This window comes from Pangasianodon hypophthalmus, chromosome 18, assembly GCF_027358585.1.
Source record: "Pangasianodon hypophthalmus isolate fPanHyp1 chromosome 18, fPanHyp1.pri, whole genome shotgun sequence".
Taxonomy (NCBI): Eukaryota; Metazoa; Chordata; class Actinopteri; order Siluriformes; family Pangasiidae; genus Pangasianodon; species Pangasianodon hypophthalmus.
In genome coordinates this window covers 3,938,022-3,953,036 of record NC_069727.1, presented here as the reverse complement: position 1 = coordinate 3,953,036, position 15,015 = coordinate 3,938,022, and the positions used below count along the sequence as shown (strand labels likewise).

General features: G+C 37.8%; 1 protein-coding gene across 4 annotated transcripts; it reads right to left on the bottom strand.

Annotated features, from left to right (window-relative positions):
• Nucleotides 1-668: 668 nt before the first annotated feature.
• On the bottom strand, nucleotides 669-14,724 carry mest (mesoderm specific transcript). Of its 4 annotated transcripts, none has more exons than XR_008304757.1 (13): nucleotides 14,587-14,724; nucleotides 12,246-12,435; nucleotides 10,907-10,986; nucleotides 9,247-9,324; nucleotides 8,657-8,793; nucleotides 7,615-7,673; nucleotides 5,538-5,578; nucleotides 5,375-5,445; nucleotides 5,168-5,269; nucleotides 4,112-4,188; nucleotides 3,541-3,978; nucleotides 2,921-3,062; nucleotides 2,316-2,379 (listed from the first exon to the last, which is right to left on the bottom strand). XR_008304757.1 is itself a non-coding variant. In XM_026922875.3 (12 exons), the coding sequence occupies exons 1-12, from the start codon at nucleotides 14,605-14,607 to the stop codon at nucleotides 1,300-1,302; spliced, it is 1,038 nt and encodes a 345-aa protein (XP_026778676.1). In that variant the 5' UTR covers nucleotides 14,608-14,724; the 3' UTR covers nucleotides 669-1,299. The 4 variants fall into 4 exon arrangements, 1 of the variants encoding a protein (XP_026778676.1); XR_008304756.1 differs by having other exon boundaries at nucleotides 3,803-3,978; XM_026922875.3 differs by lacking the exons at nucleotides 2,921-3,062; nucleotides 3,541-3,978 and adding an exon at nucleotides 669-1,417.
• Nucleotides 14,725-15,015: the final 291 nt, after the last annotated feature.

The window sequence follows — 15,015 nt, the reverse complement described above, 5'->3', positions numbered from 1 at the left end:
CCTTCCCTTTCCAGAAGTTAAAGAAACATTATTTAATGAAACAGTTTCTTTAACGCTCTTTCTAATTTTCCAAGTTTGAACCTCTGCCAGTCCATGCTTGTGTAACAAGCAGGGCAGGAGCAGATAACACCGATGGGGTCAGGAAATCCTTTCAGAGTGTCTTGATTATGCCTTAGGTGATGATCAGCGCCTGCAGAGACATCGTTTCCCCACGGAGAGCGTAGAGCCCCTTTACCTACGTGCACTGCTTGGATTCGAAGCCTTGGCACTGTGCTAAAGTTCAACGTTAACCCTTGTTTATACTAATCAATTCAAATCACTACCAATAAGACCAGCCCTCATATGCGACATAGCAAAGCTGCAACTCGCTAGTTACAATGGAGGAGCAGCTAATTATTTGTGTGTCACAGTATCCAGAGCTAACTAATACAACCTTAAAGACAATCTGATGACATTTAGGAAATAAATGCAGGATCGTGATGATTGGTCTCATCGACCCATTTTCTTTCCTCTGTGTTTTTTTTTTTTTTTTTTAATCTTCTCCGAAGTACGATCAAAGCCAGACCCTTTTTATGTTTGAGATTTAGATACATGCAGAACGGGTTAGCTCTGTTTTCAAACGTGTCTTGATGGCGAAGCAGTAAAAAATTTCACACTGAGCGAAACGCTGCTCATCTGCAGGCGCCTTTACACTTCCTGCTGGTTTATTGAACTTGTTTGCACTCACACTGATCAGACTCCATGCCATCCTCCCTCTTATTAAAGGTACAGAGGTGTAATATAGTGAACCTCACTCTCACCTGTATCTATCCTGATCATTTCTGTTTTTGTAGCTTGAAATATTTATCTTTGCTGATGAGGTTTCGATTTTTGGACATCTGCCTATAATGCCAACTGAAAAACTGGGTTCAAACCAGTTTAGAATCTGAAAGATCACATTTCTTTAGTTTAGTCACCATAAAGATATCAAACGTTTCTCTTTCATAATTAATACGAATTTCCACTAAAACATTCCAGCTATAATCAGTGTATAATTATTTTTAAACTCGGGGTAAAGTGTTCAGTGCCAATATCAAAGTATAGAAACATGATTTTAAAACCTGCAAAGCAATAATACCAAAAAAAAAAAAAAAAATCTGTAAATTATCTGAGCAAGTATTTCAGAGTCCTCGTTCTTCATGGCTCATACCATTTACTCTGCACATTCCTCTCACTATTCCTGTACAGTCGTGACCCTGGGCCGTGAGTTCTCCCCACCGCATCTCCAGCGGTGCAGCGCATGACGTCAGCGCGCGCTGATCAGAAAGAGTTGATGAAGTTGAGGTAGGCGTTCGTGAAGCCTGTGGGATCCTCGAGCTGAGGGTAATGGCTGATGTGCTCATCCAGAACCGTTATAGTCGACCTTGGAACCAGTTTTCTGCAGATTTTTTTGTTTAAAAAAAAATAATAAATATATATATATATATATATATATATATATATATATACATACACACACACACAACAGCAGTTAACAATTCAGCTGAATTAAACGTAAGGTTTAAAAAAATAATACAAATTAACCTCACGATTGTATTTATTATGTAAGGAATAAAACAGTGTCACACTGCTGTAGAAAAATAATCAACGACAGGGTGGTGTGAAGGAGCTGGGTTACTGTTGCTATAACTTTTGCTATCACAGCACATCCTGAAGTGTTTTTTTGTTTGTTTTTGTAACACCACAGCAATATACCAATGATTTTATTTATTTATTTATTTATTTATTAATTTACTAGCTACACTTAATGTTGTGGAATGTCTGAGACCAGCTAGTTCCTGTCATCATTTACAGTATTGTACAGTAACAGTCATAGTCCCACAGTCATATTTTTTTCTTTCAACGTTAATAAGGCAAAAAACACAGCTTGTCATGTTACTGACAAACTATAAACTCCTCTGTCTTGAAGATGTCGGAAAAAGTTGCAACTTTACCTCTGACTGTTACAAAGCACTGACACTGGAGACTCCTTCCATAAAGTGTTAAATGTCTCCTTACAGAAAGCTTCGCCATATCAACAATTAGACACATATTTTAATCTGTGTATGTAGAGCATCCAGCATTCAAGTCCCTGTGTAAGCTGTTACTATAGAAACGATAGCGTATCAGAACAGGTGTATTAATATAAACCTGTGATTTTCAGCAGCACTAATGTTAGAGAAAACTAATCAACACCTTCAGAATCGAGACTTCAACAGCGCTGTGGTATAAACGTGAAACTAATCTGGTGTTAAGTCTAATTTTGTGCCTTTGAGTAATGATGATTGTTTACGTACTGGTAGAGATGAATAAACTCGGGGTATGGATTCACTGGATCGAGCGGTCCGTAGATCATATGCACTGAAAGAGTACAAAGAAATACAAAATTACTCCACACTTCATTTGTTTAGCAAATCTAGTACATCCCCTGGGTCACCGTACTGCACATTTGTTTAGTTTCAATTATACCAATAGTTAATAAATTAATAACTAGTCATTCATCATAGTTTCATAATAGTTAATTCATAATAGATTCATAATAGTTAATAGTTCATCATAGTTAATAACCAGTCATTCAACAATGGGATACAGTATTAAGCACCAAGGTAGCATCACTATTTACGAGTTTAGCAAGAAATAACAACTAGAATCATCTCATTTTGGCAATCCAGAGTGTGCTCCATCTGAACATGCATATTATATAAGAACAATGTGACTATTACAACTTCATCTGTCTTCCTGTTGTACTTTTATTGACATAGATATTGTTATAGAAAGGAAACGCTTTCATTCAACTAAATGCTAATATAACCAAAAATGAGTTTGGTTATCAGTGTTTTAGTAAAGTGGTGTGGGAGCTAAAAATTTCTGAAATTTTTAAAAGTCATTGAAAAAATCAAACCATCAAATGACTTGGAGTAGTGGCTGACTGATCACTCCGCCGATATTAAACATTTTATGGTACTGGATATCAGCTGATCAGCCTGCAAGCTCAAGCTTCCCCCTTTATCTTCCCTGGCAAGAAAGCACTGGCCCTGGAGTTCCTAACAAGAACAAATGGTAAGGCTGAATTCCTAGCTCTCAAAGAGTTCATTAATTTAAGTCATTTTAATAAGTGAACTTTATTAGCCTCCATTTATAAGATAAGCAGTGTTTACTCTAGACTCCATATCATTTGTTTGATTTCGGTTGTTTAGTATGAATATATGATTCTAAGCCAAAATAGTTAACAACACAAATGTGACAAAAGTGTAATGCTTCGCAGACTGCAGATCACACACTCTATAACACACACTGCAGATCGCAAGTTCTGCATGTGCAACAGTCGCATCGCAAAGGCCACCAAAGTCAAGTCAGTTTTTTTCTGTCTTGGAGAAGACAAAACCTAGCAAAGTTTGCTAATATTTAGTCCATGTAAAAACTGAATTGTACTGAAATTTAACTACATTTAAACAAATCTAATGACTTTAGTGTTACTGGTTTTGCATGAGCCGTGAATGTGCTCTTCATGTGCTCACTTACACACTCTGAAGGGTTGATCTCACTCGTTCAGCTCTGGTGCATGAGGGATGTTTAGTGCAGCAGAAATGTTCAAAAGTTAAGCAAATATCTGCAACAGTATCTGCCACTGAAAATCCCATACCAGTCAACTACTAATTTGGAGACTTAGCGTCTTGGTCATATGCTAATTTGACATCTAAATATATCCAGAGGGTTTCTTTTTTTATTTTTATAGACCAGTGGAAGAACACTACACCAAACATGCATACTCAAAAGTATTCACATGTGATTTGAGACACAGCTCCTGTGTATGAGGTGTAGATGAGGCCAGTCGTCTCCTTAAAGGGTTTTCAATGGATTAAACCTCTTAACTTAAATAAGGTGTTACAGTGAATGTGCTCCGCCTCCACAGGACAGCAGTGTGACTAAACACTGGCTACACACACAGCATTCCCAGAGCTAAGGGAAAGGACAGAGGTAGTCAAATATGTCACAAATAAAACCACTTCTCATCTCATGTGTCTCGTTCTGTGTGTGCTGTGTGTTTCTGCTTCCTGACTGTGCAGGTTTGTTTATTTCTAACCGTACTCACATGGGGTTAATGTAGTGGTGAGCGCTCCAACCCATCTCTCTCTGTGCTTCAGTCTCTGATTAATATACTGCAGGATGCTGCAGGAGACACACAGGGAAAGAAAGAATGTTGTCATGGAAAGATCCACAGCCTTCTGAACTTTTTGATTGACTTAAGTCTAGGTTTCTAACTTTGCATTAAAAAAAAAACAAAACAACAATCAGACACGCTAACCACAGGACATGTCATCATTTTATACGCAGCTATACCACAGTGCTGCTGAATTCTGGATTCTGATTGGTCCGATGATGTTCACTATTTTCCTAAAACAGCAGTAGAGCATCTGCAAATCACACATTAATGATGATATTCATGTTATCGTTTCTATAGTAACAGCTTACACTGGGACTTGTATGACAGATGCTCCATATAATCCAAGACTAATAATAAAAAACAGATTAAAACATGTCGTTATTTATTTGACAAAGAAATGTATATAATCATAGACATGAAATTTTCTCTAACAAGATGTTTATGGAAGGAGTCTCCAGTGTCAGCGCTTTGACAGGTAAAGCTGCTGCATTTCTGACATCCTCAGTATAGAGGAGTTTACGCTGTGTGGGTTTCTCAGTAACATGACAAGCTGCGTTCGTTTTGTCTTATTAACTTCATGTTTATAAAAAAAAAAAGAGAGGAAATAATGAGGGATGACTGTTTAAAGCTGCTGTAACATAAAAAAGGTTCCAACGACATTGAATGGAACCATAAACAGATAAAAAGTAGAATGTGTTATTCTTTTATAAATATAAAATTGTTCCAGTTGGAAGAGTGCTGTGGTATAAGAGGAACAAAACACTTCAGCACATGCTGTCTAAGGAAACTCATCAGCTTCACTAACTCTGCTTTATCACATCACACTGTCGTTGATTGTTTTCCTATAAAGCATGTCCCTAAGTGTTTCTATTTTCACATGTAAGCTGATTTCAGGAATAGTTAAGAGCCTGTGCATCATGAGATCACGAGTATCATAGCAGTGATGTACAGTCTTCACAAACTTCACAGCAGTCGGATTGTCACCTGTCCATAACCAAGTTTCCATCGTTAAAGCGGATCCCTGTCCACATGTCCCAGAGCTCGGCTTCAGTCGGCTGCGTGTACGGACCGAAGACTTCTCCAATCCTGCCAGACGCAGAGAAACACTTTTATCACTGATGTAGATCAAATGACATTAAAACTGCTGACATGCACTGGTGTGTATCTGGGAAAGTCTTCTGTTCTACACACCCTTTAGAGAAGAGGTAGAAGTTTATAAGTCTGGTAAGCAGAGGGGAGATGAAACCAGAATCCTTCAGGACCTGTACATATCAATAAAGTGGACAAATTGCTTATTCATTAAAAAATAAAAACCAGTAACTTTCTATAAACAGTGCTGTGAATTTGGACTCACCTTCTGAAGAAACCTCGGGTAATGCGTCTCAGGGAATATACCTGGAATTATCATGTGAAATAAACATCATTACACCACAGCGCTGCTGAATTCTCGATTCTGATTGGTCAGAAGGTGTTGATTCAGTTTCTATAACAGCAGCTCTGACAGTAGTTACAAGTTTATATTAATACGCTTGTTCGAATAGGTTATTGTTTCTATAGCAACAGTTCAATCAAAAGGGCTTGTATAGTGGACGCTGCACATAATGTGAAGTAATGTGAGTAATAAACGGATTAAAACTAAGAAAATCATATCATTAGGAGAGATTCTTTAACAAATAAAGAAGGAGTCTCCAGTGCAAAAGTTTTTTTTGTTTATTCAGTCTGGATGTAGTCTCGTGGGGGTTCACTTGCTCGTTGAAACCATCAGAGAAATGTAGTGAGAGGAACATAGAGAGAGGAACATAGAGAGAGAGACGTAGAGAGAAGTGTAGAGAGAGAAACGTAGAGAGAGATGTAGAGAGAGACGTAGAGAGAGAGACGTAGAGAGAGAGATGTAGAGAGAGACGTAGAGAAAGAGATGTAGAGAGAGATGTAGAGAGAGAGATGTAGAGAGAGATGTAGAGAGAGAGATGTAGAGAGAGAAACGTAGAGAGAGAAACGTAGTGAGAGGAGTGTAGAGAGAGAAACGTAGAGAGAGATGTAGAGAGAGACGTAGAGAGAGAGACGTAGAGAGAGATGTAGAGAGAGATGTAGAGAGAGAGACGTAGAGAGAGAGACGTAGAGAGAGATGTAGAGAGAGATGTAGAGAGAGAGATGTAGAGAGAGAGAGATGTAGAGAGAGAGATATAGTGAGAGGAACACAGTGAGAGGGACGTAGAGAGAGAGACGTAGAGAGAGATGTAGTGAGACGAACGTAGTGAGAGGAATGTAATGAGAGGAACATAGTGAGAGGAACGTAGTGAGAAACGTAGTGAGAAACGTAGCGAGAAAAACGTAGTGAGAGAAAAGTAAAGAGAGAAACATAGTGAGAGAAATGTAATGAGAGAAACGTAGTGAGAGGACCGTAGAGAGAAGTGTAGTGAGAGGAACGTAGAGAGAAGTGTAGTGAGAGGAACGTAGAGAGAAGTGTAGTGAGAGGAGCGTAGAGAGAAGTGTAGTGAGAGGAACGTAGAGAGAAGTGTAGTGAGAGGAGCGTAGAGAGAAGTGTAGTGAGAGGAACGTAGAGAGAAGTGTAGTGAGAGGAACGTAGAGAGAAATGTAGTGAGAGGAGCGTAGAGAGAAGTGTAGTGAGAGAAACGTAGAGAGAGAAACGTAGAGAGAGAAACGTAATGAGATGAACGTAAAGAGAAATGTAGTGAGAGGAGCGTAGAGAGAAGTGTAGAGAGAGGAACGTAGAGAGAGAAACGTAGTGAGAGGAACGTAGAGAGAAGTGTAGAGAGAGGAACGTAGTGAGAGGAACGTAGAGAGAAACATAGAGAGAGGAACGTAGAGAGAAGTGTAGTGAGAGGAATGTAGAGAGAAGTGTAGTGAGAGGAACGTAGAGAGAGAAACGTAGTGAGAGGAACGTAGAGAGAAGTGTAGTGAGAGGAACGTAGAGAGAGAAACGTAGTGAGAGGAACGTAGAGAGAAGTGTAGTGAGAGGAACGTAGAGAGAGAAACGTAGTGAGAGGAACGTAGAGAGAAGTGTAGAGAGAGGAACGTAGAGAGAGAAACGTAGTGAGAGGAACGTAGTGAGAGGAACGTAGAGAGAAACATAGAGAGAGAAACGTAATGAGATGAACGTAAAGAGAAATGTAGTGAGAGGAGCGTAGAGAGAAGTGTAGAGAGAGGAACGTAGAGAGAAACATAGAGAGAGGAACGTAGAGAGAAGTGTAGAGAGAGGAATGCAGAGAGAAGTGTAGTGAGAGGAACGTAGAGAGAAGTGTAGAGAGAGGAACGTAGAGAGAGAAACGTAGTGAGAGGAACGTAGAGAGAGGAACGTAGAGAGAAACATAGAGAGAGGAACGTAGAGAGAAGTGTAGTGAGAGGAACGTAGAGAGAGAAGTGTAGTGAGAGAAACGTAGAGAGAGAAACATAGTGAGAGAAAAACGTACCTCCGTTTGAAAGGCAGAGGCTGTTTATGGCCACGTGTCCAGTTCGATTGTTGTCACTCCTGTGTGTTAACACTGCAAGTGAGATTGCTGAAGACCACATGAACAAACTCACCAGTAGCCTAGCAGCCTCTTCAGTGGATCTAAATAGCTCTAATTCTCACTCTGATAGCCTACAAGAGCTACATTTACATACGTGATAGATGTTTTTTATCCAAAGTATCAGAAGCACCAGATGACCAGAAACAAGTGTAAGAGAGTTGTTAGTTCTTTCAAAGCTATAGATTGCAGAAGCGCACGTGATTAATAGGCCTTACTAAAAACTAAAACCCAGGTGAAATATGATTTTGTGAATATTCAACATGGTCTCATGCTTGAGATGACTTACTGTATATGAAGCGTTACACAGGGTTAGTTTTAGGGGCGGAGTTGACCTTCATACCTTTTCTAAGAACTGAATAACTCTATAGTTGTAAAAAAATCCAATCAAACAACCAGATCAGCTCGAGAAATGCAATACAAAAAATATTACATTTATTCAGTTGGCTGATGCTTTTAAATGTCCTCTATTGTTCAGATTTTGTTTGACAACAAGACTAAACACGTGAAAAAAGTTCTATTAAAAAAAAAAAAAAAGTAGTTTACTGAAGTAGTATTATTGAGATCATGTAGGTTTAAATGCTGCTTTATTTCATTCTGTGGTTTGAGTGCTGAGCTGCAGCTGTTTTTGATGCGATTTTCTTTTTTTGTGAGTCTTATTAGCTTCCGGAGATTTTTTTGGCTGGAAATCATTGAAACAATCTGGCAACCATGGGTACAGATACAGTATAAATGTCTAGTGGTTATCTGTGTCAGTGCAATTTATCACAGCAACAATGTTATCAGAAATTATTCCCATCAAATTATAGCTCAGTTCTGTTCCCTCTCAGTTTAACTTCCGCACATGACCTCAGTTCATTAATTCCTTTAAGCAGTAATTTCTTAGGAGCTTTTCTGATTTGTTTTAATAAGTGTAAGTAAATGATGTAAGAAGATATCAGCTCACCTGTAGAGGAGCTCGAGTGCTACAGTGTCTCCATAGTCATGTGACAGCAGGTTGATCTTCTGCTCGGCGAGGCCCAGATGTGAGATTAAAGCCTCCACTACACCGGCCTGCTCGAACACTGAATACCGATGCGGCCTCTGAAACGCACAAGCAAGCTGAATTTCCAGTCAAACGTTTCAGGATTTTTAAACAAATTCCCAAAAAGTCGGCAAAAGAAAAAGGCTGTGTGTTTCCATCTACTACAGTCATGTGAAAATTCTAAAGATGAGATAAACGTGAGTGATCAAGGTCACGGTGATGTTTGAGATTATACTTCTTTGCATTATTTTACATCAAATCAAGACAAACTATAATTTCTTCATCTGTATCCTCTACCACCATGGGGATGTTTAGATACAGCAGTTAAACATTACACCTCCATTTTAAATTAAAAAATATATTTTTCCATCACTAATTTCTGCATCTCGTATTTATCCATAGAGCAACTTATGCACAAATATCACAGTGCTATACAGCATTAAAAAAGACCATGACCTGATTATTAAATTGTTCATAAATAGGAATGTAAGAGATGATAACGTGGAGCTTACAGGTTTGTCAGAGAAGCCAAAGCCGAGGAAGTCGAGTGCAATGACTCTGTTAAACCGCTGACTCAGAGGCTCCCAAATCTACAAAACAACAGGTGAAGACATTGACCTGCACAGGAGTTACAGAACGAGTGAGTCTGCAGCCTCGTTCATACAGAAACACTTTCCACACACTCTCTCTACACTGCAAACTATTCATACAGTGTATACTAGAGGTGTGCACGGGAAAAATCATCAGAAAAGGCCATTTCTCGTCTCCTGCAGGTAGGAGCGAGCGGTCAGACATGACATTTGCTCTCAGGACCAAAAAAGGCCACGTTTAGACCATGTTAGAATATTAAGGATTTTTAAAAAAAATTTTTTTTTTATGATTACTTACTACAGTGGGGTCAAAAAGCTCGAGAGCTCTAGTGAAAATGCATCTATTTTTCATTCTTTTCTAATTTAATACAACAATTTTCATTAAAATGATATTATTGACAACAATCTGAGTGAAAAGTAGAATATCTGAAATATTTACATGAATTTTAGAGTTTCTTAATATTGGCTCTGTCCCCTTTTTGCTTTAATGACAGTGTGCACTCGAGCTGGCACGGACTCCACAAGTTTGTGCAACAACTTATGACCCATTTTAGGTCAAATCCATCGGAGAGTCGTCTGATCACACGCTTCAGTAGAAGAGATTAGACATGAGGAAAATCTGATCTTTTGTACAAAGCAGTTAACATGCTCAATATCACGTATTTGCTTACGTTTAAATAGTGAGCTGGAAATAGAGCAGAATCTTGAATATTAAATAGTCAAGCTATTTAGATTACATTTAATTTACAGTTACTTTCTTTGTTTTAAATATTTCAAAATTCCTTTTGTTTTCAAAATAAACCTTTTTTTTATTTCCAATTTTAAATTAAAAAAAAAAAAAAATCATCCCAGATTTTCAGTGTGGTCTCAGACATTTTTACTCCACTGTGTGTTTGAAGCTTCATAGATTCTTATGTGTGCATTGAGAAGGCTTCAGTGATGAGGACACCTGACCATCACAGCCATACGTGTTAGAGGAAGTAGGAGAGTTGGAAGTTGAGAGTAAGACCTCAGTATTAGAAAGAATAACATCTGCATGTGTGCTGATAAAGTTTTAATTAAAAAAAAAAACACTTCTTCAACTTCAAGCTTTGTCCCTGCTCACATCTTTTCCAAGAAGATAAGGCAAGAAAAAGCAGAAAGTCTAACACTGAACATGGGATGATGATGATGTGCTCGCTCATGACGTACATGTTCAGGACCATCCGCTCATTAAGCAGAGAGCTGTTAATCCCACAAGCATAAACTTTTTTTTAAAATGGTCTAAAATTTCATCCAGCTTCAGTAACTGTTACGTCCTGGTCACAGTTGCTGTTACTGTTTTTTAAATTTAAACGTTAGGGGAAATAGAACGACCAAATATGCAGAAAGAAAGATAATAAATGCTGGAACAGGTGAGAGTGGGATTAAAAAGATGGTGTCCTGCGTACACACCTCTAGTATCTAGTATCTAGTATCTAGTATCTGCTCATACAAAATTTTCTATTTGCTAATATTTGCTAATCACATAATAATAATAATAATAATAATAAAAGACTAGTATGGAGAAGAAAGGGACATTAGAGTTATATATAGTGCGTACCTTGTGCCAGTCGTAGCTCGAGGTGGGAAACCCATGAAGCAGCAGCAGCACCTCAGAGCTCCCCACAGCGCCCAGCGACTCTACCATCAACCACAACAGCTTTTTTATTTACTATTCGTTTAGAGTAAACCACTGATGTCTATCAAACCCATAGCTGTTTAGATCTGACAGCAGCTCTACAACATATCCACATTAATGACTAAATAATAATAATAATAATCATAATCATAATAATAATAGGCTTGACTGTATTACCACATTCACAGACTTTTTCCCCCACCGTATTTCTGTCTACCGCACGTGTAGTTTGATGTGTGATGTCTTTACCACAGACAGGAAGTTCAAGTGGTTTCCCTGCACTGAGAAAAGAACCGAAAGCTTGTTTACCACATGCTCATGTCTAATGGAGGTCTAAGGGCAGTTGTTAAATATGTATATTATATATATATATATATATATATATATATATATATATATATATATATATATATATATATATATACATACACATAGATATACATACACATAGATATACACACATATATATACAGTCAGGTCCGTAAGTATTTGGACAGTGACACATTTCTGGTAATGTTTTTTACACCACCACAATGGATTAGAAATGAAGCGATCAAGACGTGATTGAAGTGTAGACTTTCAGCTTTAATTCAAAAGGTTTAACAAAAATATTGCATTAATCGTTTTACAGAATCCCTCCATTTTCACAGGCTCAAAAGTAATTGGACAAACGAACATAATTATAAATATAGTATAGTACATGCACAAAATATTATCGTACACATTTAAATAATGGTGATGAAAAATCTTTGCTGTGGAAGGATAAAAAGTATGCCGTGTCTTTCTTTAATAAATAAAATTCGTAATACTTTGCTGTGTATAGGAGGAATTAAACAATGCTAGACGTGCTTTTTTTGGAAAACTCCAGGGTTGTAACCGTAACTCCACTTCATGTCAGGATGATTATTTTCTGATTACAGCATGACCCCAAGCGGTCTTATTCACAGCCTAAAGAATTTGCTTACAATAATAGTTTTTCTTTTTTCCCCCAATACAAGTTTACTGACACCTCAATAAGTGTCCTAAAACTTCCATTAGAAGTGAGAACAGGCTTTCGGTTCTCTCCTCAGTGCAGGAAAATGTCTCGAAGTTCATGTCTGTGATAATCACATACAACACACATAGAGATTAGATTGAAAAAGAAAAAAAACGCAGGAGAAAACGTGTCTCTGATGGATGTTAGTGTGACAGAGCGGTTACAGAACAGCAGGCGTGCAGCACGATGCTCGCTTCCAGTAGAGCCGCATGAGTCGAAGCTCACCTTTGTAAAAGATCTTGTTTCCTCGGAAGCTGAAGAAGCGTCCGGAGGAGTGCCAGGTGTGCAGGGCGGGCGAAAGCGGAGGCTGCGGGATGTGCAGGTAGAAGGCGAGAAGAGGAACGCAGAACAGCAGCACCACACGCTGCCACCACTCCCTCATCACAGCGCAGGCAGACACACACTCCTCTCCTGCCTAACACCAAAACACACACTGCTGATTAACACTGCGCAACATCAGGTCTGATCATCTTCACACCACAGCACTGATGAATTCTCCATTCTCTCTCCATTCTCTCTGCTGTGAAGGTGTTGAGCATCATACATAATGCTTTATCGTTTCTATAGCAACACCTTACACAGGGACGTCTATAGTGGACGCTCATATAACTTTTTTTTAAATAGGCTAACCTACTGTTACATAACAACGAAAAGCATATAATTATTGATATAGTAAAGATTTAACGTAAATAAGAACAGGAACTAACTTATTATATGCAACTATAAAAGGATAAAAGTGCAGTGTGTTGTTCTTGTGCTAATGTTGGCAAATTTGCTGTGGTATACGAGGAGTTAAACACTCTGAGAGATGGTTGTATTGGAAAATAAACAACTTCGAGGTGGTAACATTAACTTCACTTTGCATCTGCCGCATCAAACCTCGCTACTGTTGATTGTTTTCCTCTAACAGCACAACATGGAGTGCTGTATTCCTTAATTATCACCATACTGGGCTTGTAATACTGATATTACAGGAATCTGAATATACAAATGAACACTACCAAAAAAAATCTGATGGTTTTTCATTAGTTTTTGCATTGACATGCTAAGAAAACTCGAACACGACACATCATGGAGTTTTAAATGTATTGTAAGCAATATCATACGCGCTGTCACTTTATAACTGCACTTTACTGAACTGATTTCAACTTTGCATAACATGAAAAAAAAATTTTTTCTTAAATTAATTCCTACTATCACTGAGTAATAAGTCGACATAATGCGCTTGCTATAGTCACATCCTAAACCACATTTTACTGGACTGAGCAGCACAGATCAGAACAGGACACTGCTGATAACGTGAGATTATTAAGGATGGGATGCTGCTCCAAAACTCAAACGACACACTAAGTGCACTACATGAGCCAATACTTAACAGCTGATGTAGTGCACTTGTACAGGGTGCAATGCGCCATTTAGGATTCAGCCTAAGTGCCAGGATTAAAGTAAGCAGCTTTTAAGAGAGCGGACTGATACGAAGCCAGAAATGAACATTTTATGTTAGTACATATTACAGGATTAGAGATTTTATCAGGGATGAATTTATTCCCTCAGTGGATTTACAGTGTTTTACGGTAACCACAAGGGAAAAGCTGAACATCTCACACTGATTTAATTTATTTTTTAAATCTTAGCAAGTGAAAATGTATTGAATATAGACAGATACAAATAGTACTTCATATTATAAGACTGCAATAAACCAAATATAAGATTATTAAATCTATTTCTAGACACTACTCTCATGTCAAGCTTGATATTTAGAGGTTTATAATTTTAAGCCTTTATTTCTAAAAAGAAGCAAATTTATTTGGCAACAGAATAAGAACATGTAAAGCCTGAAATAAAGTAAAAGCATCTACAACAAGCTGAATATTATAAATCGATTTGATTTATAGTTATCTCACAATAGGAAATATTAGATACATGCACATGATATCACTGTTCACAGTGCAGCTATATCATTTATTACTACTAGATAAAAGAGAGGACGCATTAATGGGAAGATCTCTGTTCTGTTCATCAGGTTTAACAGGAAATCAGTTCACTGTGACCATTTTGAAAAATATGAAAGAACAAAATAAAGAATAACGATCTGTAAAAATGAGTGACATTTTAATAAGTCAAGAAAAGAAATAGAGCTTTATTGCATACTCTTAATATGTTTTTAAAGAAATATGAAGGTTAATTTTAGAAAAAAGCTCAAGATATTGTGAAATGAACTCATTTTGGAGGCTGAAATTGACATCTGAATTGAAATTAGTAACTGAAGAAGCACACACTCAGCATTGTGGCTTATTAACTATAATGTATTATTATTATTATTATTATTATTATTATTATTAACTGTGCTTTAGACATATTTCACACTACAGTGTTGATCCTGGTCTATTTATCTGAGCTGGAAGTCACTATGATTAGATTAGTCTCTCTCTCTCTCTCTCTCTCTCTCTCTCTCTCTCTCTCTCTCTCTCTCAGTGAGTGAGTGATTAGACCTGCACCCTAATCTTTCCTTTTCTTTTCTTTTTCTTTTCTCTCCTGTCTCATGTACATGTATATGTATACATACAGGTGAAGTGTGGCGGCTCATGACCCCGAGGTCCTCCCCTGCAGCTGCATCAGCACACCCGAGTCTCCTTCCCTCCTTCCCTCCGAGCAGCTCTGTGTGCTGGGGCTGAAGGTCTCACTGCACTGAACACAAACCGCTTTACAGCGCCGCCTGCTGGAGCGGATGTTACATTACACCTTCATCCTGCACATAGCATGGGGCCAGTCCCAAATCACCCCTCATGCCCTCGATTAGGGCACTACATAGGACATGAAAGCGTCTTTCTATTCGTTTATAAGGTTTCTCAAAGGTAGATATATATTTTAAAAAAAACCTTGAAGTATAATAATAATAATAATAATAATAATAATAACAATCAACTGAGATTTAATTTATATTTCAATATAAATTTAATTTATATTTCCAACTTATTTAATTTATATTTCAAAC

Excerpts from the sequence above, each read along its gene's own strand:
- mest (XM_026922875.3), bottom strand. The coding sequence starts at position 14,607 with ATGAGCCGCCACACTTCACCT. Across the intron at positions 5,270-5,374 it reads TTCTACCTCTTCTCTAAAGG|GATTGGAGAAGTCTTCGGTC; the intron begins GTGTGTAGAACA and ends TGCGTCTGGCAG. Across the intron at positions 1,418-2,315 it reads GAGTTTATTCATCTCTACCA|AAAACTGGTTCCAAGGTCGA; the intron begins GTACGTAAACAA and ends AAAAATCTGCAG.